Source organism: Sturnira hondurensis, unplaced genomic scaffold (genome assembly GCF_014824575.4).
Source record: "Sturnira hondurensis isolate 20B ecotype Veracruz unplaced genomic scaffold, ASM1482457v3 Scaffold0014384, whole genome shotgun sequence".
Lineage (NCBI taxonomy): Eukaryota > Metazoa > Chordata > Mammalia > Chiroptera > Phyllostomidae > Sturnira > Sturnira hondurensis.
In genome coordinates this window covers 27,910,460-27,936,199 of record NW_028087015.1, presented here as the reverse complement: position 1 = coordinate 27,936,199, position 25,740 = coordinate 27,910,460, and the positions used below count along the sequence as shown (strand labels likewise).

Sequence of the window (25,740 nt, the reverse complement as noted above, 5' to 3'; positions counted from 1 at the left end):
CAGAGTGGAGCAGACCAGAAGGGAGCAGGGCAGAGGGAAGCCAGCCAGACTGGGGCAGGGCAGAGCTGTCTAGCCAGGGGGGCCTTGCCCCAGAGCTTCCTCACAGGCACACTGCTCCTGAGCTGTGCTGTTTCATATGAACTGTAACACTATCGAGCTATTCCACAGCCTTGTTGTCACAATGGAGCGTTTGCATTGAATGAAGTTTCCTTCTACACCACACCCCAAATCGGGGACACCTGTTGGCACTGACCTGGCGCCAATGGCCATCACTTGACATACCAACTATTAACACATATATTGCTTATTCTGTATTCCATTTTCCCCAAATCACAAGGGTTCATAGTTCCATTAAAGTTCCATTATTTTCCAAGAAAATATAAGCATGTGAGTTAAAAAGAAATAACTGCTTAATCCTCAAGCTTCCCATTGTAAAGATGGAACCAAAGCATCTAAGGCGAGTGCTAACTAACCTAAGGCCAATGAACAGGAAGATACACTCCTGTCCCTACAGCTAAGCAACTCCTGGGAGCGTAACCTGCAGAAAGGCTCACACGTGCACAAAAGGAAACACGTAAAAATGTTTACCGCAATATCATTTGTTATAGAGGAAAATGGGAGGAAACACTGATTAAATGCCCATTAACAGGAAAATGGATACACTGTAGTGTGCTCGGCAGTTTAAAAGAATAAATGAAAACAAGGATCAATCTCAAAAACAGGGCTGAGCAACACAAGTGGCCTAAGGAAGAAAACACGCAATATGACACCGCTTCTACAAGTTTTAAAAGGAGCAAAATGACACCAACTATTAATGATTATTTACAGAGGCACATGCGACAAAAGTATAAAATACACAGACAGCAACCATTTAAAAAAGTACTGGGAAGGAAGAGAGGGACGAGACGGGGCCCGGAAGGGATTCTAGGGGCTTCCACGGCACCTGCTATGTTTTATCTTTTAAATTGATGTCACAAAAAAGTTTCATGATGCTTTTTGTAATTACTGTATTCTGAATTACTTTACAATATTCTTTCGTGATGTCTTGACCTGTTTCAAGAAATTCACGTTTATACTTTGGACAATATAATAGGTCAAAGAACAATTTCCCTTTTATTACAACCTTAGACTCTTTAGCAGAAATATCTGATTTGGCAGCTACAGAGAAAGAGCGGAAGGGGACATCCGAAATTAAGAACCACCCCCATCTCACAGACATTCTGTGGAGTGCTTCTAGAAAGCAACTGCTCACACTGCCCACCTAACCCTAGAGATAATTCCTATTTAGAGACGCATGTGGCATTTCTGAACTAAGTGTAGGAAACTCGTATTTTTGAACCCATCTAAACCTTTTCAAATAAAAGGCGCTCAGTCACTGTTTGAAGTTCTGTCCTTCCAACGCTCACAAGCCAAGCTTCTACCACCTTCAGGAGGTATTCCTAATTAGATATGCCTCTTTCTATTCAGTCTCCAGGTGCCCACTGCTCCACAGTTGCCCATGAATGAATCAAGGGTATTTTTATGGGTCTGCTAACTGCATTTATCTTCATCTCTTCTGGGTTGCTCTATACTCATTACACAGCTGTTATGGTCTGCAAGTGGCATCACAGTGTGTCGGTCTCCCCGTATAATCATGGAGAATCCCTTACGAAAGAAGCAGGATTCTCTCATAATAAACCCAGCTCTACGTGGTGCTAAGCTCTGCACATGGTCCCTGTTCAATAATGCTGCAAACATCTGAGCAACCCCAGTGCATCAATGAGGCTGTGAGTCACTTGTTTCAGTTTCTGAAACACACCCAAGTCCTTTAAATCTTCTTTCTGATTTCAGAGGTAAACAAAAATGCAGCAATGTACAACCTGCTTCTAAGAACGCCTGCATTTACCACTCCTTGAAACAAATTTCCAAAGCCTACTGGTTAAAGATGGCTCTTTAAATTCCAATAAGCCATGCAGAAATCCCCAGTTTTTTGGGAATGGTGAGCCACTTCCAATGTAATCATCATAATTCCCATACATGCACATTTTTAGATGACAATGAATGTAATCAGTATGAAAATAAGAATGCTATAAGCTAAAATGTCCTAGGCTGCTTCTGAATGTCCACAGTAAATATGCAATATATGCAAAAATGTGTATCTCTAGGGATTTCATGGAACCTTATTGTAAAAGGAGACACTGATTATTTTTGTAATCTGGTCCCCATCCCCTCTCCACCATCCCCTCCCACCTCCTGACTTCAGACTAGTCCACCCAGGCTCCATTTTTAACCTTATGATTTCCCTGTCACGGTCCCCCAACCCTTAGCCCAAGCTCCATGCACTCAGCATCAGGTCCTCATCCTGAGTGCTGCTAGCGTGGGAGAATCACACTAAACAGACCATCACTCCCCCTACTCTTTAAGAGTGTGGGACCTCATACCTGACCACTCAGTTTCTAACCCTCCTTCCTCTATTCACCAGCCTCTCTGTGCCTCTTCCGTGCAGAGAGACTAGCCTTGCCTGCTCCTCTGAGGGGCTGTGAGAGTGAACTAACCCTACAAAGGTAAAGCGCCTTGTAAGTGCACCACAAACGTGACCATCACTGTCACCAACAGTGTGCCTCAGCCCACGATGGACGCCTTATAGCTGAAACAAAACTTTGTCTGTACTCGGGCCCACTACTCACAAAACTTCACTTTTGACACCAAATATGTGAGGTAGTCCCTCCACACCAAGCAAGTCTCTGCAGCTATAACCTGGCTGTCCCACAGTTTATCAATAACTCAATCCTAACAGCACCTACCAGGGGTTAGCGCAGACCCCAAAGGTTAATAACAAAGGGCTCTGTCTCATAAGCCTGCCTGCCTTCCCAGGTCAGATGCCAATGGCAAGGCCAGGTTGCCACCTGTCCTTGCAACTGTCCCAAGACCCCTGGTTCGTGTTTGACCATTTGCTAGAATGGCTCGCAGAACTCAGCTTAACTTACTACGACTCACTTATTATAAAGGATGCAACTCAGGAACAGCCCATGAAGAGACATGTAGCATAAGCAGCCGTGTCCAACCAGAGGCCTGAGGGCCACGCGCGGCCCAGGATGGCTGTGAATGTGGCCCAACACAAAATCGTAAATTTACTTAAAACATTATGAAATTTTTTGTGATTACTGTCGCACTGTATTTAATGTGTGGCCCAAGACAACTCTTCTTCTTCTTCAGTGTGGCCCAGAGACAAGGAAAGGGTGGGCACCCCTGGGCCGTAGGGCACACAGGAAGGGGCTCAGAGTTTTGTGTCCTCGCAGTGCGCCGCCCATCCGGCACCCCAACGTGCTCACCAACCAGGAAGCTCTCCCAACCCGTCACCCAGCATTTCTATGGAGGCTTCATGACACAGGCCCGACTGATGAAATCAGTGGCACTGGTAATGGAGCTCAATCTCGGGTCCCCACCCCAGACCCTCTAATCATGCGGCTGGTTCCCCTGGCAACCAGCCTCCTAATCCACCAGGGGGGTTTCAAAAGTCACCTCATTTAACAAACGAAAGTGTGGTTGAAAGGGGCTTGTTATGAATACCAAAGACACTCTTCTCACTTTCATCACCCTTACCACTTAGGAAATTTCAAGGGTTTTTGAAGTTTTGTTCCAGGAACATATATTTACTGTTACAAAGCACAAAATCTCAATGGCTCTTGGTGACTTTCCACCAGATGGTGCGCTCTTGAGGGCAGGGGGTACTGGCTTGTTCCTCCGCCAACCTTTAGAGTCAACCTTTAGAGCCAAGCGCTGGGAGTAAAGCAGGCACTCAATAAACTATGTTGATACCATAAAAGCAGAAAGAGGGACCTTTTTTTCTACAGCATAAATCGAAATGGTAGTGCAGAGACAGTTTGACACAGAGCAGCAGAGGTTCGGGGAGAACACTCACAATCACTCATTTGCCTACACAAATTCTAGAACGCCCACCAAAGTGCTGGAAGTTCCACAGGTTTAAAGTATTCATTTCCACAGAAGAGCAATGTTACCTGCCTATACATTTCAGGAAGGAAGGCAGAAAAAAGTAGATTTTATGGGAAATCCCAAAGCAAGGCTCTATACAAATCAGTATTCAGCTAAGCACAAATTCTAATCAGCCTATTCCCCAAAAAGAGATATAAACCACTTTGGGTTTTTATGTTGTTGTTTGTTTTTTTAAAGATTTTATTTTATTTTTAGAGAGAGGGGAAGGGAAGGAGAAAGAGAGGGAGAGAAAAATCAATGTGTGGTTGACTCTTGCACGCCTCTTCTTACTGGGAACCTGGTCCTCAACCCAGGCATGTACCCTGACTGGGAATCGAACCTGCAACCTTTTGTTTTGCAGGCCCATGCTCAATCCAGTGAGCTACACCAGCTAGGGTACTTTGGGGGTTTTTGTTGTTGTTGTTTTGTTTTTTCATTCTTCTCTAGACATTGCGTTACAATATCTAATTATTAGGTATCCACTGGTGCCAAAGCCAGGGAATAAAATGCAATGATACTAGCCCTGGCTGGTGTGGCTTAGTGGATTGAGTGTCAGCCTTCGAACCAAAGGGTCAGCAGTTTGATCCCCATTCAGGGCACAGGCATGGGTTGTAGGTCAGGTCTCCAGTAGGGGGTGCTCGAGAGGCAACCACACACTGATGTTCCTCTCCCTCTCTTTCTCCTTCCCCTCTCCAAAAATAAATCAAATCTTTTTTAAAAGTGCGAAGATACCACATTCAACACAGTATATCTCATCTTCAAAGACTGCAAAAATACAATCAGCTAGTCCCCACCAGTCCTCTGAAGTTTCTTATCAAAAAAAATAAACAAAAGGACTGAAGAAACAGATTTTAACCCAAGAGAAAAAAAACTATTAAAATAACAGCACTTCTATCAAATCTCATTGAATTTGTTTCCTAACATCTTCTTGTCATGTTAATTTTCAGCAGTTTGGTTGGTGAGATGCATATTCACATTCTGGTCATCAAAAGCTTTGTTCTAAAAAAGTTAAAAATACACTGAAATGGTTTGAGAAGTTTACTTTTACAGTCCATAGTCACATCAAGATTTATTTTTCTCTTGTGCCTTCCAATAAATCTTAAGTGCTTCCAATTCAAGGATGATGATCTCATGCTACAAACCTTTGTTCTTGTCCCAGCCACTTCTCCTGAGGTTCAGACCCGATTCCGGGTGCTGGCTGAATGCCACCCGAACGTTCTGTAAACGTGCCCAAGAGTGAGCTGCGCTGCCCCCTCACTGGACCCGCTGCACCTCCTCCTGGGTCCTCTACTTCCTCCATGGCAGTCCGGCCTCTCAGGTACCTTCCACACTTCCTTCTTCTTTTCCTTCTTCTCCCTCCCCACACTGGCCAACCAGGTGCCAATCCGCCCACTCAACTTCTGGAATCCTCATCTCTCCCACAGCAGCTGCCCCATTTCTAGCCCTAAGAACCTTCGGCCAGGTCACAGCAATAGCCTTCCAAAGAACAGCCCTGCGTCCCTCTAACTCTGCCATAAACTGCTATTGGTTTCAAAATCACAGATCTGACCACACTACTTCTCCCACATGGCTCCTCCTTACCATGCCACACCCACAGGGTGATACCATTTGCTCCACCCACACCACCAGCTGGTTCTCCAGAAACACCTTTGCCCCCTGTTCTGCCTCCGTGGGCTTCTCTCCACACACATATGCACACCCACCGCCTCCATCAATGTCCCCTCATCAAACTCCTCATCACCTACCACCCCTTGGATCATGTACGTGCTTCCAGATTTAACCCCTGCAACCCCGCACCACGCCCATTCTTCAAATGCCATCCCTTTGACTGGAAAGGCAGCCTTCTTCAACAGTCCCCTCTCCTTCACCTGTATCCTCACTCCCAACACCTGCTCTTTCTTTCCACTCCCGTCTCTCATCTAAACATGATGACAACTCCATACAACCTCCCTCCACCTCACAGCCTCCTTCCTTTATCACACCATCCTTCCTTCCCAGCCTCTGGGAAGAGCAGCCTACACTCACTTTCCCCATTCCCTCTGCAGCCATTCACTCCTCTCCCCACTGCCCTCGGCTCCCACCCTCCAAGCTCACAGAGGAGACTCTTCTCAAGCTCCCCAGAGACCGCCCTCCCCCTCAATGGCTGGACTTCTTGGCTTTTCTGCAGCAATTTTCCCACTGACCAAGGCCTTGTCCTTGAGGTGGGCCCAAGGACATCCACTCTTTCTTGGTTGTCTTCCTGCCTCCCTACCCACTTACCTTGGTTATCACCAGGGACACACCCTTCTTCTATGACTACCCTTTAAATGGCATTCATTAATTCCTTCAGTATTTACTTACTGCCTGGAGTGAATATATATTGTCTGAATTTATCTTCCCTCCCAAATCGGGTCTTTCTTTTACATTCCCTTTCTTAGTGAGTGACAGCATCATCCTTCCCGCCACCCAAGCCACAAACCCACGATTCACCCGACTCCTCTCTCACCACCCCAACCCCCACATTCATTGCTACCAAATCCTCCCAGTTCACTGGTGTGTCCAACCTGGCCCCTCATCCACTGGATCCCCACTCTCACTGCCTTCCTTCCCACCTCGGCAACTGAACAGCCACGGCTGGCCGGATGGACAGAACGTGCTCCTGCAGTGGACGTGGTTGGATGTATGTTCTGAGAGCCACAAGAAAGGCTCAAAACTTTCAAGCAGGTTTTCAACTTTATGTTTTTATCTTTTTTGGTGACAAATTCTACACCTGGGAAAATCTATTACTTGATAGTTCAGCCTACATTTTCCCTTCTGTTCACTATAATTCTTAAAAATCAGTAAGTGCCTTAATGAGTGGAATGCCTATGTGTGAATTCAGAGAGAATTCAAATCCTGTTTAATAGCTGTCACATTTAGGATCTGGACACTCAGTGCTTCACTTCACTCAAAATACCAACACAACACCATAGTTCACCTAAGCCATTTTGACACGATACTCATTTTCATGTGGCCAACACTGCAAATTCAAATGAATATAAAACGGAAGGAGTAAGTTAAATCAGCCATCCCTTCATAGGATCGCATCACTCATTTTCCAAATCTAAAATGTACCACATTTTTTCAGGGATACGGGGATATGGTTAAGAACTGGAGTCGCTAGAAAAATAATTTTTTATGATTTTCATGGCTGAAAACAAAACTTCGTACAATGATGCATTTAAGTATGCTCCATCCAGTTAAAAGAACAGCAGAAAACTTCAGGCTCCAGATTAAAAGGAGCCGTTCCAGCTAGTCCATTTCTTTGGAGTTAATGTTATGTCATTTTAAAGTATTGATAATCCCTCAAATGTTTAAAAGGCCAATTTTGAAGAAACATCTTTCCTCTTAGGGTCCTGTTGAAACAGCCCCTGAAGTACATATGAAATTTGAAACAGATGAAAGTTCTAAATAAATGGCTCCTAATAAAAATAATTCTCAGCCCTGGCTGGCGTAGCTCAGTGGATTGAGCACGGGCCTGCGAACCACACGATCGCGGTTCGATTCCCAGTCAGGGCACATGCCTGGGTTGCAGGCCAGTTCCCAGCAGGGGACTCATGAGAGGCAACCATACATTGATGCTTCTCTCCTTCTCTCCTTCACTTCCCCTCTAAAGATAAATAAAATCTTTAAAAAAAAATTAACTGAGTCTTTAAAAAAAATAATTCTCAGAAAAGACCATGTCGCAATAATGAATCAAGTTAATCATCACACTCAAGAATCTTATGACATGGCCTCTATGAACTGAAGGTCCCTAACCCTTAAGAACTTTCATTTATATGAGGAAGACAATATTAAAATTTACCGGGGGCAATCAGAGGACAAGATATGATAAGAAATGAGCCTGAGCTGGTTGGTATTCTGGGATCAGGAACAGGGTGACTGCGTGAGGCACTCGCTCCGAGGGTGGGCAAGGGGGCACGGCAGCCTCTGGAAGCTGGAGATGTTGGATTAGACAATAGGCCCTGATGTTTTATAATGGAATTTACCTTGCTGAAGAAGTTTCTAAGAACATTTACTGGGGAAGGGTATGTGCAGACCAGCTGGAATAAAGGAGGCACTAAAAACAAACAGAAAAATTAAATCTTCCAAAGGAGATGAGTAATGCTGCACTCCCAAATGCCACACGACCATCAGCGGCTGACTCTCAGGCACCCATCCCGCCCTGTGCCTGAGGGGCTGTCACACTGCTGGCGGGCCCTTTCTTCAGCGCTCCTTGACAGTATGTTAGTAACTCCTACAACATGAAAGTTCAGAACATTTAAGTGTTCCCTCTGGTTGCATGAAACCCATTCTTGTCGGCACTGTACATGGATGAATTAAATACCCCCCCCCCCAATTTCTTTCCTAAGACATTCTCTCTTTAGGGAAAGAAATAACACTACATGTTATACTTACTTCTCAAATGCCAATGCCTAATCAATTCAGTTAAGTTGAACCCCATCCAACCAGATAGGACCTCAGCTAGCTGCTTCCAATCAAATTCATTTGGCATCTTAACACATTTCAGGGAATCCCTTTCAAAGCCTTATCTTTGAATCCCTTTGAAGAGCTTTGCTTTTCCCCCAATCAGGAATTCACGTCCAGAATAAATCTGTCACACAGCTGGACAGGGCCTTTGAGGAAGAAACAAGACCAAAGCAGTTCAGTAATTCTCCAGAGTTACCTCTGGAAGCTAACAAAGGACAAGGCCTAGGCCCCAAACACATTCCATGTTCCCTGCAGGTCCCCCTTTCACATGATACAGAATCTGTTACCACTGTTTTACTGTATTACTACTCCCCCTGAAACCAAAAGAAATCTGCTTCACTGCCTTGAACCAGCTTCTTTTTTACTATAATTCTGATGCAAGTCTGATCAAATGGAGATCTGGTGATCAATGATCAAATATTGAATATCGATGGCTCCCTCCTATGCCCTGCACCAGGCGCACTGGCAGTGAGGATGTGGCGGTGAATGGGACAGACAGGGTCTGCCCTCGGGAAGCACACAGGCAGGATGACCTGGACGGCGCAGACTGAGTTTGCTCAAGCCCCCGATGCACCCGACTATGAGCTGGACGGTCATGTCTCTCCAAGGCATCCGAGGGCTTCGTCCACAGCACAGTCAAGTCATCAAGGAGTTTAAATTTGCTGCGTAGGTATAATTGCTCGGGTTCCCCAAACACAAACCACTACGATGCAGACAGAGATAAACATACAAGAATGAGATTAGGGAATAGCTCATTTTCAACAATTATTTGTCAAATAAGTGTCAGCTCCAATATTACTACAGGCTGAAAATTTATAATCAATTTACAAGAGACACTGGGTTGGGAACTGTCATGCAAAGCAAAGGGCTGCCTGTTGGATTCCCACTCGGGGCCCACGCCTGGGCTGCAGGTCAGGTCCCCGGGTGGGTGCATGTGGGAGGCAGCCAACTGATGCTTCTCTTGCACATGGTTGTTTCTCTCCCTTCCCCCCTCTCTGAAAATAAATAAAGTCTTTTTAAAAATGTTTTTAAGTGATTAAAAATATTCACAATGGCATTCAGAATACAAAGCCAGCTTTAGACAACCAATTTATTGTTAAGACACCCAGTCCAAGGAAAGGGAGGCTGGCAGTGAAGAGGGAACAGCAAACCCCAGGGGGCTCACGCGGCTGGCCAGAGGAGGTTTCCCACCAGATTCCAACACTTGCACCAGTTTCACAGAGCATAAATGAACTCTCAAGAGTTGGCCAAACAGACCGCATGACTCACTGACCTTCTTTAATGCCTGCATTCAAATTTTGCATAAGCAAGCTTGCTTCCGAACTGTGGATGTGCCCAAAAAGGCCGAAATCCCTTAGAGAGGAGATAGGCGCTCTGTGGACCGGAGCCCCGGCCCGGGAAGGCCACCCCCGCGTCGAACTGGGCTCGGGCAGCCGCAGCATCTCCCTGTGCAGTGTGTTACACAGTTCCCATAAATTAGCTCATTCGATTTGATCCTACAAAAACCAGAAGCAAGATAGTGACTAAGTCCCTAAACAATGACCACAAGGTGATCTAAACCTTCTGGAGGAAAAAGGAAAGTCCCCAGGAAGCAGAGCTTGTCACGGGTCAAGCCAGCAGCCTGGACCAGAACTGCAGCCAGAATCCTACAGCCAGAGACAGATAAGAGAGGGAAAGAGAGGAAGTTGGGGGAGAAAAAGAAACTTTCATATAATATGTTAATTTATATTCAATACATAAAATATTGGGCTGGGCAAAAGAGCCACACTTTCAACACGCCTGCTCATTCAGAAGCTGGTGAACACTTTGATAAGTGGCCTCAGGCTCAGTCAGAAGGACAAAGCCCCTTTATCAGAAAACAAAGATACCACAGATTCAGACTAGAGAGGCAGAGAGAGACAGAAACACAGACAGATGAGAGACAGAAAGAGAGGCAGAGACACAGAGAGAGATGAGAGAGAAAAAGACAGAAAGAAAAATAAGCATCCAGGACTGACTGACATTCCTTCCTGATCAATTACATTGAGATTCCCAATTCATTTCGGTCACTTAAGCCAAAGAGATGCAACCTAGTTTCCTGCCATCCTTTTATTCTTTTTTAAAAATATTTTATTTATTTATCTTTAGAGGGGAAGGGGAGGAGAGAGGAAGAGAAACATCAATGTATAGTTGCTTCTCGTGCATCCCCTGCTGGGAACTGGCCCCTGCTGGGAAGTGGCCCCTGCCGGGAACTGGCCTGCAACCCAGGAATGTGCCCTGACTGGGAATCGAACCGTGATTGTCTGGTTCACAGGCCCGCGCTCAATCCACTGAGCTACACCAGCCAGGGCCCATCCTTTTATTCTTTAATGGATTGTTAGTTCACTTCGAATCTCTCAACCCGTCAATTCTCCATTCAGCCTAGCACCCTGAAATGAAAAGTATGTGATCATGTACAGTACAACCTTTTAAACATAACAGTTACTAATACCTGTTACTGCTTACTATTTGACAGGCATGCTGCTACTTTACAGATGAGGAAACTGAGACTTAAAGAGGTGCAATGACTGTCCCAAGGTTACAGCACTGATGTAACTCAAACTGCCTTATAACAACAGCACAGCGACCTGCAGTCAATTGTCAATTATTAAGTGTACACACCCATTAGGCCATTACCAAATCCAGTTCCCTTTCTTTTTCACAACAATCAGAGAGTTTTTAGCCCTCACCTCAAGATAGCAAGGTCGACTGTAAGGGGATTCAAAATTAATTAGTATACTACCTCTGCTTCGGGGAAAGATTTTTTTTTTAACTCTTACCCAAGGACATTTTTCTTCATTGCTTTTGCGGGCGGGGGGGGGGGGGGAGAGAAATATCAATGGAAGAGAGAAGCATCAACTGGTTGCCTCCCACACACACCTGGCCCAGGGATCAAACCCACAACCTAGGGGTTACAGGACAATGCTCCAACCAACTGAGCCACACCAGCCAGGGAGGGGATGAATTGTAAGTTGATTTGATGGTACTGATGTTAGGTTTGCCTTTTTGAGAGGATACCCCCCTTTCCCTGCATGATCCACCTTCTGATCCTCTCCCCAAGCAGCAGGAATGATCATGCTTTGGATCATGCTTTACAGGACAAACTTCCTCTAGCAGAGACGGACAGGACAGCCAAGGACCAGCCAAGGACCAAGCCCCACCTCACACAGCAGCAGCACCAGCACCAGCACACTCGTTCCAACTGCGCCACATCACATGCACCGCCACCACCGCTGGTCATCAAGGAAAGCGACTTTCAAACGCTAGAAAGATCTAAAAGGGCAATACCTTCCCCTCAAAGGACAACAGGCAAAAAAAAAAAAAAAAAAAGGCAACCTACAAGCCTGTTTAAAATAAACAGAAACAGACCTTAAGGGAATCACTGGCAACAGTCCAGTACCCCTAAATTCACCTTTGCCGTGCCAATGAACCTGGGTCTCGTTCGGGCCTAAACCGATTAAAGCTAAAACCGATTAAAGCTTCTGTTAGTTTCATTTTGATCTCAACGCTGCACTGAAATCAGAGTCCAAGAAATCAAGTGAATTTTAATTCCCTTGGAATGTTCTGTAAAACACTATGGAATGTTCATTTTATTGTCAGTATTTTTCCTCCTCAGTAATGCATGGAGCTATGTTGCTTTCTGTTTTTGTAAGATTTGTTTTTGTTTGTTTTGCTGTGTGAGAACTCTATCATATACACACAAATTTCTATGCCTTAACTGGCAAAATATCAAAGAATACTCCTCAAAACAAACATTTGTGGTAAATTTTCAGAATACATTTGTCTAAGAACCCCAAGATAGGAGGGTTTATAATCCATCTAAAGTCAGAAATAACCCTTCACATCCTTTTAACAGATTCACTTCATTAAACAACTATAAGAAGGAACAAATTAAATGAGGGCCAACTAGGAGTTATTCAGACAAGATTAAGCAACAACTTTCGTCAGAGGACGGCCTTATAACACACAGCGATGCCGGAGCCCGTCAACTTGCAATTTTTCAACAAAAAACAATGAGCTTATAAGTAAGTAGTAGAAATCTCCTCTTGGCAGCTGCAGCTTGTAATTGTTTGTCCTACCACCCCTGTCTATTTATAAGGTAACTTAGGTTCCTCCAACTTCTGCCGCGGTGGGTGGAAAACTGGCACTAAACACACTGAAATCAAAGACAAATGGGCACTTCCAGTCACCCCTTCCTTGCAAGCTTAGTAAGAGACACATCATCGGGCTCCCCGCCTTCTGCATCCCACAGTGCCCGGCACAGGACACTGACGCTCTCCCAGCAAGGCCCTTCCGGCGCCATAACTGCAGGACTAACAAGCATTTTGTTCCTTGTTTCAGTGATGTCAGCCTGAAACACACTCGAAGTTATTTCAAAATGCCAGCATGTGTAATGTCCCTTAGGTACAGAGTAAGCAAAAAAATAATAAATAACCTGAAGTTGAGCTGACCACAAAAAAGGGGAAGTATCTACTGAGCTAAACATGTTCGCATAGCACCCAAGAGCAGTGCTCTCAAGATTTCCACCTACCTAACGGACACATGGTCAAGGCCATGCACAAACAATGCTCCCACCAAGAGAAAGATCCACTTAGAAGTACAAAAATATTAGACTCACTGTTAATTAAAAGAATGCAAATTAGGTAACAATGAGGCAACTTTATGAAGTTTCCCCTCTATTTTAATGACTATATGCAATGAAGCTAAGGGTGGGTTCACTATTTAAATATATAACCCTAGAGCCACAAAAATGGCCACAGCCTCATGCCCAGTAAAATTCTACTCTGTATATCTATCCTAAAAAGACGAATCCAGGATATTCACTAGAGTGTTATGCACAGTAGCAAAAATTAGAAACATCCAAGTTTTCCAATATTTGGTGTATAATGCCTGCTGCAGAAAATACAATGTAAACCGGAAAATGATAGCCGACATCATACAGCAACACCTCATAGTTCTAAGTTTAAGTAGCAGGATTCAGCCCTGGCCGGGTGGCTCAGTCCACTGGAGCGTCAAACCATATGCCAAAAAGCTGCGGGTTTGATTCCTGGGTCTCTGAGTGGGGCACACACAGGAGACAGCAGGTCCAGATTGATGCCTGTCTCTCCCCACACTGTTGCTCTCTACAATCAATAATTATATCCTTGGGTGAGGATTAAATAAAGAAATAAATAGGATTCAAATTCATTAGTATGGTATTCCTCAACAAATACAAACAGCGTTACCATAGGATTCAGCAATGCCACTTCCAGATATATATCTGAAAGAATTAAAGCAAGATCTCTAAAAGATACTTGTACATGTACACAGTGGCATCATTCTCAGTAGCCAAAAGGTGGACATTACTCAAGTCCACTGACTGACAAATGGATAAACAAAATGTGTTATGTACATACAATGGACTATTATTCACACTCAAAGGAAGGAAATTATGACCCACACTGCAACATGGATGAACCTTGAGTGAAATAAGCCAGTCACTGAAAAAAGGCCAACACTGTACGATTTCACTTATATTCGATATCTAGAGCAGTCAAACTCACAGAAACAGAAAGACGGGTGGTAGTTGCCAGGAGCAGGATGGGAGAGGAATGGGGGAATGTTTAATGGGTAGTTTGAAGTTTTCCAAAATGAAATTAAGTTTCTGGAGACTGGATGCACAACCATGTAAATGCACTTTAACCCTAGTGAACTGTACACTTAAAAATGGTTAAGATGGCAAATTTTGTTATGTATATTGTTATGTATATACCAGTACAGTACGATTATACACATGAAAATAAAGGAAAAAAACTAGGAAATAATTCCACAAAATTCTATTTGGGTTAGAATAGTAAGATAAATGATTTTCCCCCAGACTGTGATGTGATTTTTATAGCAGTTGTGTTGTTAAAAAATTTTTAAGAGCATATTGCTTCAACTACCCACAAAGCTTAAAGTCCTTCAGAGGTGGGGGGTGGAGAGCATGTTTATGAGAAATTACTCAAATTTTTAGATGGGAGCCAGATTTTTAACTAAGGTTTTGCTCTTTACAACAGATGAAAGATGGTCTACACAGACTACTAACTAACTTCCATGAGAGCAGATTTCAGTCGGTTCTGTTCACCAAATTCCTAGCACCAGTTTGCACATTGTTGTATTCAATACACACCCAGGAAATGAATTCAGAAAACTAACTTCACAATCTCAACACACACACAACCTTCACCCAACTGGCATTGATTTCATGAAAACACTTGCTGATTACATTCTAAGTCTCTTAAATCCAAGAGCTTCTAAATCTATTCTTCTAGTCTCCAATTTCCAAATTCATCCTTTTTTCGTCCTCTAATTATCTCACTTTGTTTAGCATCTGGAAAAAGAACTGAGTGCTGCAATGTGTAATTAGTAAATTATTCTTAGCTGACTGAATCATGTAGCAGCAGTAAGCAATTACAGGCCAGAAAGTACGTATTCCTCTTGCTGCTTTAATACTCCATGACACAATGAGCCCTCTTCTCTGTACACTGAGGGCGAAGTTGCAGTCTGAATGCAGTGTAGTTTTACCCTATCAACTCAATGTGAAAAAAGGAAGCTCCCCAACACACAGGTTTCACAACCCCCAAGATGCTGGTATGTGTGACCCAATCTAGGCTGAGAAGAAACTATTCCCAACAGTAAAGGGCAAGTTCCTGTTCACAAAGAAAAAGCAGCCCAGCCCACCTCTCAGGCACGCCCTCCAGCCAGCCATCCGCCTGCAGCCATCTAGATGCTGGAGATTCGACCCCTAACAGCAAGGGCTAGCCGCTCTGCTTTAGTATAACTGTTGTCCAACAGAAATACAGTGTGAGCCGCCTGTGTGATTTCCAATTTTCCAATAGCCACGTTAAAAAATAAACAGGTAAGCCCTGGCTGGTGTAGCTCAGTGAGTTGAGCATGAGCTGCAAACCAAAGAAAGGGTCACTGGTTTGATTCCTAGTCAGGGCATCAAACGTGCCTAGGTTGCGGGCCAGGTGCCCAGTCGGGGCCACGTGAGTGGCAACCACACATTGATGTGTCTCTCCCTCTCTGTCTCCCTCCCTGACCCTCTGTCTAAAAACAAATAAATAGGCCCTGGCTGGTGTAGCTCAGTGGATTGAGCGCGGGCCTGTGAACCAGACAATCACAGGCCTGCGAACCTGCAAACCAGACGATCATGGTTCGATTCCCAGTCAGGGCACATGCCTGGGTTGCAGGTCAGTTCCCGGCAGGGGCCAGTTCCCAGCAGGGGATGCACAAGAAGCAACCATACATTGATGTTTCTCTTCCTCTCTCCTTCCCTTCCCCTCTAAAGATAGATAATAAATAAATAAATACAAATAAATAAAACCTTTAAAAACCGTAAACAGGTAAAAATGAATTTTATTTAACTCAGATATCCAAAATATTATCATTTTAACATGTAATCAATATTTTTAAATTATTGTGATATACTGGATAGTCTCTTCCCTTTGTCTTAGAACTCCAGTGTGTAGTTCAAACTTACAGCACACCCCTCCATTCAAGCCAGCCACCCTCCAAGGGCGCAGTCACCACCTGTGTGGCTGGAGTCCACCCTGCCGGACAGCATGGCTTTAGCATGATGGTCACTTCTATTTCAGAGTCCCTTGTAACCTTTTTACATGTATTTCACATTTTAATCACTTTTTATGAACTCGGGCATCCTTCTTCGTGTATCTCTATCCCCCTCCACTTAAAAAAAATTGAGAAGTGAACAAAAACTGTTGGCCTAGCCAGTGACAGCCAAACCAGAACTAAGTGAGCTAAGAGGAGAAGCCTGGACAAGTAACCTCGTCCCAAGAGATCGGCAGACTCTGGTGAGACTGCCACTCTGCTGAATGCATTTGGTGTCGTTCAGCATGACCATGTTCCTGTTGGAGCACACGCGCCTGCAATTTCAGGGCAGGTGTCAAGAGGGAAATGGGACGGGTTTCTCAGGGATAAACTTCTCGGCCAACATTTCCACGTCACTCTGTACACAGGGTGTGCTTCTGAAGAACTGAGCAATGAAGAGACCCCTTTTCACTAAAGGAACAAGCTCTTTAAAGGAAAATTAGAGAGATGTATTGTCTATTCAATGAGCTTTTTAAAAATATGACTAAATGAGGCCAAGAACTTCATTTTGCTCACTGCTCTGTCCCCAGAGCCAAGCATATGTGTGGGGGACAGAGTGAGAACTCAATAAATCGCTGAGTGCACAAATGAATGATGGTCTTTCTTAAAATAAAGGGGAATTAGACAAAGTGAAATTTTAAATCCTCACCCAAGGACATTTTTTCATTGCTTTGACAGAGAGAGGGAGAGAGAGAGAAACATCTATTGGTTGCCTCCCACACACGCCTGACCTGAGATGGAACCTGCAGCCTTGGTGTATGTTCCCTGACCGGGGACCAAACCCACAACCTTTCAGTCCACAGGACCAGGCTCCAACCAACTGAGCCACGCCCACCAAGGCTACATACAGTCCTTTTTTAAAAATGACTACTACACCTAAGATACTGTGGAGACTTAGGGTCTACTTGGATGTGGGCAAATATTTGTGTACATTTGTGTATAAAGGAAAAGTAAGAGTACTAAGTACTGGGACATCGATTCATAAAGAGTGGGCTTTCATTTGCCTACTAGGTACCAGGCATTTATTTTATGTGTCAATAAACATGCTGTTCTCAATCCTCCTTAAATAAGATATAATCACAAATGATAATTTTTGCTATGAAGGAAAAGCACAGGGCATGGTTCAGGAAAACTTCTCTAAAAAGTTGACATGTGAAGAAAAAGTGAGGCAATTAATTTCAGGTCCAAATTCTGTGATGGGTAATAACTTGGGTCCTGAAAGGAACCAAGAGAAATCTAGTGTGACTGGAGTCCTAGTTACACGCTATCATTTAAACGTTGTTGCACCTGAGAGCTGGGCCTCATAATGCACTGCCTGTATTACAAGGCAACGTGCAGGACGGGCAAAAGTAGATTTACAGTTGTTAGTATGGAAAATAATACAATAAATAATACAAGAATAAAATGTGTTTAGTGTACTCACAACTGTAAACCTACTGCCGCCCACCCCTGTATATTAGCTCTTCAATGAGACAAGGACACCATAGGCTAAATTCCCTAAGATATGTCCTTTAATTAAATAAGTAGCTCTTCTGCATGCATCTACATACATCCCGCTGGGTCTTTCTTTTTTTAAGATTTTATTTATTTATCTTTAGAGGGTAAGGGAAGGAGAGAGGGAGAGAAATATCAATGTATGGTTGCCTCTTGTGCGGCCCCTGCTGGGAACTGGCCTGCAACCCAGGCATGTGCCCTGACTGGGAATCGAACCGCAATCTTTTGGTTCATAGGGCCACACTCAATCCACTGAACTACACCCGCCAGGGCTCCCACTGGGTCTTTTTATATCATCCCTTCTGAAGAGGGGCCAGGCTAGCTGATGGCCTTGGGCTTGAACAAGCCTCAGACTGGGGCCTGTATCAAAAGACAGCCACTTTATGTGGGAAGTCGGGGTAAGCGAGAGCTGCTTGTTCAGGGCTGAAAAGAGCTAGTGATCAAGCCACAGTACAAAGCATTTGGTCAGCTGCATTTTTTTCTCCCAGAAAATGAATGTTTACGTTTATGACAGGCACTGACTGCCAAAGGAAGTCTAAAAAGAATAACCACATTATTAGATATTTTTAGCTTTTCCTTTCATAAATATTTTGTGACACTGCTTTCCAAATAATTCCAAATCTTCTGAGTTAACCAGAAGAAAAAAAGGGAGTAAAGAGTGTATTGTTCACATATGAGGATGTATGACATAGGTGAGTAATTTTCTCTTAAGATTCGGTTAAAGGAATGAGAGTCTTTGTGAGTCCTGCTCACACAAACACAAAACTCCATGAATCAATATACTCTGTAAGAACACAATACTATGTAAGAGAGCCCTGATAGTGTGGCTCAGCTGGTTGAGCTCCGTCTGGAGAAGCAAAAGGTCGCCAGTTCAGTTCCTGATCGGAGCACAGGTCTGGGTTGCGGGACTGATATCCAGTTGGGGTTTGTGCAAGAGGCTCGTCCAATTGACATTTGTCTCACACATCGATGTTTATCTTGCTCTCTTTCTCCCTCTCTCTAAAAATAAACACCTAAAAAATCATGTCATCTACAAAAAGTGACAATTAAAAAGTAAGAACACAATATATCAGACACAGTGATGAGATGTGCAAATCACCATGCACCAGGCAAAAGGACTGTTGGGACTGTTTACATTCAATAAGGGGATTAACCCACCTCAGATCAAAAGGCACACGCAGACTGAAAGTAAAGGGATGGAAGAGACCTATCATGCAAATGGAAACAACAACAAAAACTGGGGTAGCAATACTTATATCAGACGCAATAGACGTTAAAACAAAGGCTATATGTAATGACATAAAGAAGGGTATTTCAGAATGATAAAGGTATCGATCCAACAGGAGACTATAACCCTGGTAAACATTTATGCACCCAATGTAGAAGCACCTCAATATGTCAAGCAAATATTGATGGACATAGAGGGAAAGACTGACAGTAAGAGTCATAGTAGGAAACTTGAACACCCAAGTGACATCAATAGATAATCATCCAGATGGTAAACCAACAGCAAAACAGTGGCCTTAAATGACACACTAGATCAGATAGATTTAATTCATATTTCTAGAGTATTTTACTCTAAAACAACGTAATACACATTCTTTTCAAGAATACATGGAACATCTTCCAGAATAGACCACGTTATCAGGCCACAAAACAAGTATCAACAAATTTAAGAACACTGAAATTATATATAGCATCTTCTCCAATCACAATGGTATAAAACTAGAAATCAATTACAAGAAAAAAACTGAGAAAAAACATATGAAAGCTAAGTAACATGATACTAAACAATCAATGGATTAACAACAAGATCAAGGAAGAAATCAAAAGCTACCTTGAGACAAATAAAAACACAACAACCCAAGAATTTATGGGACACAGCCAAAGCAATTCTAAGAGGGAAATTCATAGCCTACATCAAGAAACAAAAAAACAATCTCAAATAAACCTCTATCCTTACACCTCAAGAAACTATAAAAATAACAAACAAAACCCAAAGTGAGTAGAAAGGAAATAAAGATCAGAGCAGAAATAAACAACAGAACCCCCACCAAAAATACAAAACATCAATGAGACCAAAAGCTGGTTCTTAGAAAACACAAACCAAATTGATAAACTTTAACCAGAGTCATCAAGAAAGAAAAGAGAGGATCCAAGTAAACAAAATAGAAAATTAGAAAAAAGATAATAATATAGGGATTAAAAAGTTCGTATAGCCAAAATACTTTTGATGTTGTAAAATATCATCAAAACTTCTAACAGAAATGCTGAATACAACAGTGTAACTTATTACTGTTGATTCTAACAATAAGACACAGAACCAAACAGAGAGCCACAAAAATATTTAAAGTAAGGGGAGAACTCATAGGGCAAACCTGAAGCCTGTTATGCGGAGCCTCACAGACCTGCCTTATTAAACCATTCTTCAGTGTAACTTTTTAAAAAGTGTGAGTGGAATAATAAAAGTAAAAAAGTATAAGTGGTTCAGAAGACAATTTCAACTGTTTCAAGACATCTTGGACAGAGGGAGGTAAAAGAGGGTAAAGGGGGCTAAGTGGTGACAGAAGAGCTTGACTCTGGGTGGTGAGCACACAATACGACATACAGACGATGCGTTACAGAACAATACACCTGAAACCTATACAATTTTATTAACTAATGTCACCTCAGTAAATACAATAAAAATTTAAAAATAATATGATTTAGAAACAAATTTTTAATTCAAGTATACTATAAAACAAACAAACAAAAAGCCTCGTGACCTTTAAATAATCTACTCCTAAAGCAAAAATGGGCGTCTCATCTCCTTATTCCTATGAACCATCCAGGGCTCAGGAAGAAAAGTGATCACCCTAGATGTGGAATAAGATGCGCTCCAATGGGTTTGTAATTTTGATCAATTTCTACTCTTAGAAGTTTAACACATCCTATACTTACAGGTAGTTTGATTTTATTAAAACTCAGAAAATTATGAACTACAGAACTACCCACATTCTTGGTTCTGCTTGAAACAATACAAGCACACAAGCATAAATTATTAACACTGTAATGAACATGCATGCAGGGAGGAGGGGCAGCATTTTAAGAAATTAGTAAATTACAGATGTCCATATTTGCAAAGGAAAAGTCAAATTTTTAAAAATTTTTAAAGATTTATTTATTTATTTAATATTTTATTTACTTACTTTTAGAGAGAGGGGAAGGGAAGGAGAAAGAGTAGGAGAGAAACATCATTGTGTGGTTGTTTCTCATGTGTCTCCTACTAGGGACCTGGCCTGCAACCCAGGCATGTGCCCTGACTGGGAATCGAACCTACAACCTTTTGGTTGCAGGCTGGTGCTCAACCCACTGAGCCACACCAGCCGGGGTGAAATTTTTTAAATTATTTTTATAATCAAGAAGAAACAAAAAGGAAAGTAGAATTTGTGTCAGAAAACCTGAGTTCCAGCCTTTCCCCTAACTGTGGCCCCTTAGTCAAATCACTTAACAAGGCCTTACCTTTCATCACATTAACACCCCTGAGAGTCCCTGGGAGAATCTTAAGACTACGGTACATTTTAAAACCTATAAAGAGCCAATTACTAACAAATGAAAAAAGCATCCATTCATTCAACTAATATTGTATTCACTGACCAACCACTGTGTCTGGTGCTTACTGGAGCCCTGTGAATACAGCAATGAACATGACATTCCTCCACAAACAGCTATATGGTTCATTCCCTTTACATCCGCCCTACCGGTTTTTAACCCTGTTACCTAAAAAAAAAAACAAAAAAAAAGAGAAAGAGAGAGTACCAGCATAAAATAAGAAAGAAAATGGTAACAGTTGCTTTATATTTGTAAAGCTTTTGTTATTGTTGGAGACAGAGCGTCGTTGGGCTATGTTTCTTTGCCTGGCAAAAGAAGAAAGACATCTCTCACCCCTCCCCCTTCTCCCCATCCTGCATTTACCACAAACAGCTTGCTTTCTCTGGATATTTTCAAGAGTTCTAAAACTACACATTCCCATCTTTCCCACCAGGTGATCTGGCACCAAAAAAAAAAAAGTCACTATTATGGCGACACCTCTCTTTCCACCTCCATAGAGAAAAAGATAAATTTCACTACTGCACTATGTCAGGGTGCTCACCTTATTCTTATCATTGCCAGCATACTAAAGTGAACAAGGTTTCTCTAACCTTAGGGAAAGATGTCCTGTATCAAAGAGTGCCTTGCTCCCCTGACTGGTGTGGCTCAGTGGATTGAGCACTGGCCTGCAATGCAAAGGGTTATAGGTTCGATTCCCACTCAGGGCACATGCCTGGGAAACAGGCCAGGTCCCCAGCAGAGGGTATGTGAAAGGCAACCACACACTGATGTTTCACTGCCCCTCCTTCTACCTCCCTTCCCCTCTCTCTAAAAATAAATAAACAAAAATTTTTTTTAAAAAGAGTGCCTTGCTTTATAAAGTTTACTTCCTTAACTCACAAATCTCAACAGGAATTTAAAGGACTCAATTGATTCTTTAAATAAATTAAAATACCTTCAAAAATTCAGAGTTTAGAACATGTTCTCCACCCAGCAAATAAGTCCTATAACTTAGCATTCTGCATGTGTTGTATCAGACGGGAAAATACACAGACTTTAGAAAACACAGATTAAGCTCATCAAGCAAAGAACTAGGTCTGACTGTCCTGATTTTCAGCAAAACACTTCCAAATACATACATTAGACAGATTTTAAATGCTAAATTCATATTATATGAGCATAACACATCTAGATGAATATTATATAAAGTAATGAGTATAACAAACACAAATATTGTATTGTACCTGTAATAAACTGACAAAAGCAGATTTTTTCATATTTAAAGTACTAAAGCATTCTCACACCATTCCAACCTAGATGCTTAAGTCCTTGTGAAGGAACATCTTATACCTGGAGAATCCAAGAACCAGCAAGTTTTATGGAGATCAGTAGCCACCAATCTAGAATAGACTTCAAACCAGCACCATCTCTGACAAATTCTAGTCAAGGTGTCGACTGGTGAAAGGAACATAGGTGGAAAAAGAAAAATACAAAGTGGAGAAAAAGAAGGGAGAAGCCAAGGAAGTCAAAGTGAAAAAAAAGCACAAAGAAATGCAGTTCTTCTGTAACCCATGGGTAAGGAGGGTGTTTCTGATTCCCAAACTTCACAGCAAACTCATCATTAGAATACACTCTACTGAAAACACGAGATCACCTGCTCCGGACCGCTCAAAATTCATATGGAGAAGCAAGCTCTAGTGCCGAGAACATTTGGAGGGGGTGCCTTTGGGAGGTAATTAGGTCACGAGGGTGGCCTCCGTGGAATTAGTGTCCATATAAGAGGAAGAGAGACCTTGCTCCAGGTGAAGACACTGCAAGAAGTCAGCTGTCTACCAGCCAGGAAGTCCCCGAACCCAATCCATGTGGGCTCCCAGATTTGCTAGCCTCCAGAACTGTGAGAAACAAGTATTTAAGTCACCTAGTCCATGGTATTTGTTACGGCAAGCCGAGCTAACTAAGGCATCGCTCAATGTGACTAGTAAACACAGTGTGGCCTTGAACCTTAGAAATAAAGAGGGGGCGAGTACAGCACCAGGACTCCACTCTGGATCGCCTATTGAAAAAGGGCACACGACTTCACTCTTGCCCTCCACGGGCGCTTCTCCCCCTTCTACTGGTTTGGGAGTTGAGAGGTTGAAAAGACTAGGACTTCCGAATCATAAAAAGAAATCTGGGCTCAGAAAGTGGTTAAAGAAATTGAAAAGGTCTGGCAAGGAAACTTCGCAATTACGTGGTCCTCGCCCATCCCATAACTCATCATCCAGCCCTGAACGATTTTCTTTGCTTCTAAGTCTCCAGGACTAAGTTTGATAGCAATGTTTGGTGCACGCCTTCTTCTTCTTCTTTTTTTAAGAGCAACCAATTTGTTCCATTACAGACGTCTCCAATCTGATGTGAGCCTGGCTGGGTTGGCACGGCTTCCTGGTGTGGCTCCAGGACCAGGAGGCCGCGGGCTCAAGAGCCAGACTCAGAGGTCCAGCCCAACTGCCCCGTTTCAGGAAAGCCTCTCTGCAAAACACGGCCACGGACGGCGAAACTGGCCCAAGTTCCCTGGCCAACTTTTCCCAAGTCAGGCTTCCCACGGCATGCTTCCTCCTAAAAAGGAAGAAACCGGCCTAAAGCTCAGCTCTTGCCTGCTACCATTTACCTATCACAGAAACTTGTTTGCAAAACAGATTCGAGGCACCTATAAACTTAACTTTACAGGAAATGCAGAACCTCGATATTCGCAACTAAGATTTAGTGAGCGCCTACTATCGACAGGCCCGGAGTTTCTCTTAGCGCCTCCTCCCCACCAGAGGCGCGGGGACCGGGAAGAAGATAGGAGGCCGGGTCACCACCGCCACTCCTCGCTATTACACTGCCCTCCAAGCCTCTCAGGAGGCTACAGGCCGCTGAATTGACCAACACAGGGGGCCAGGGCGAGGACCCGACCGTTGACTCTGCGTGTGCGCTAAGGGCGTCCGGAGTGGCAGAGAAAACTCCGGGAGTGGCCAGGAGACGCCTCCTGGCTGAGAACTGCTCCCCCGCAGCCGGCCGCCCGAAGCCGAGCGGCAGAGGCCATCTGGCGCGGAAGGCAGGATCCAGCCCTCAGCCTCCCAGCCCTTCCTCCTCCTTCCCTTGCCCCGGGCGCTCCCAGCGTAAGCCCACGTGCACAAACTCAAGGCTGGACCCTGGGACCCAAAGAGAAGCCACTTCTCCGTGGCCCCCTCCTCGTTCCCCGCGAGCAACCCCGCCCCGCGGAGACACGTGGCATCGGGGGTCCCGCTGCCCACGGTCATCCGGGCGCTGTGGGACTGGGGCTGCAGCGCCCGCCACGCTCACCACTCACTTGCTGGCTCGCGCGGGGCTTGCCCTGGGGCGCTCTCCTGAAGAAGGAGGTCCTGGCAGTGAAGAAGAAGTCCTCGGAGTCCTCCTCCAGGCTGCTGTAGCCGCTGCTCATGCTGCTGGTCCCGTCGCGCGCGGGCCGCCTCCCCCGGGCGCAGGTGGCCAGGCAGGGGGTGCCGCGCCAGCCCACCCCTTGAGGTTCCCGGCGCGCGGCCCAGAGCCGCCGACCGGCAGTCCTGCTGCAGCTGTGACCGCCACTCAATCCGTCGGTGCTGGCCCCTCCTGCCGCCTCCCCGCAGGGCTCCTGGCGCCGCCCGGGCCTCGGAGCGCCTCTCGACCCCGCCCCCCAGGGCCCCGCCCCACAAACCGCTCCGGTGGGGGGGGCGGGGAGGCTCTGGGCACGCCCACTCACGGCCCTAGGTACCAACGGGCTCCCCGACCTACCAGCGGTAAAGAACGGGAAAAACCCAGTTCGAGGAATGCTTGTACTGGGACTGTGTTCAGGGTGGTTTCCCCAACCTCCTGGAAACTTCTAAGTCTTCTGTGATCAGTCCACCGCCCCCTCCTGGAGTCCGGCGGGAGGAGGAGACTGCCGGGCCACGGGGTCCCCAGACCCTCGCGCGTCCTGCAGCGGTTTCGCTCGGAGCTGAACTCACGCAGCTCGCCCCTTCGGGAGGGTTGGATATTAGCAGTGATGAGTGGGGAGCTAACAGGGTTGAGTTTATTCAAATGAAAACATCCTGTTAGTTCAATTGAGTTTCAGTCTTTTCCTGTCGCCCTTCTCTCTAGCAAGGGTTCATTCCCAGATTAGGGCAGCCAAGGTCGATATACTTGTACAGTCCACAGAGTGCAAAGGGCCGGGGTGGGGGCCGGGGGGAGGTCGTGAACTAGTTCTGTAGTTCAAGCTTATTAATTAGTCGTGCGTTTTAAATGTCCCCTCCCACAACCCGCTTTAAACCGACCATTCAACGACGGGGGTGTACGGTTCAGGGAATTCTATTCGCCTCCTACCAAAAATAAATAAACAAAGGTTCCATATTTTCTCAAATCCTTCCGGTCGGGTAATCCTCTTTTAAAATGTAAAATTGCCCTCCAAACCACCTGTGGGTACCTGTCGATTACATCTTTCTGTTTTGTTTTGATTTAAATAACTCTAGCTTCCTTACGGAGATTCTGATGGAAAGGCAGTTTCTTGAAATTTAGCACTGCTATGTTAAAGGCGGTAGGAGACAGAGGGTT

General features: G+C 44.3%; 1 protein-coding gene across 1 annotated transcript in view; it reads right to left on the bottom strand.

Annotated features, from left to right (window-relative positions):
- The window catches only part of RASSF3 (Ras association domain family member 3), a 77,248-nt gene extending 52,423 nt beyond the window's left edge, over positions 1–24,825 (bottom strand). The window contains exon 1 of the mRNA XM_037063073.1: positions 24,506–24,825. Within this exon, the coding sequence (XP_036918968.1) occupies positions 24,506–24,616 (111 nt within the window). The 5' untranslated portion in view covers positions 24,617–24,825. The remainder of the gene's footprint in view (positions 1–24,505) is intronic.
- Positions 24,826–25,740: the final 915 nt, after the last annotated feature.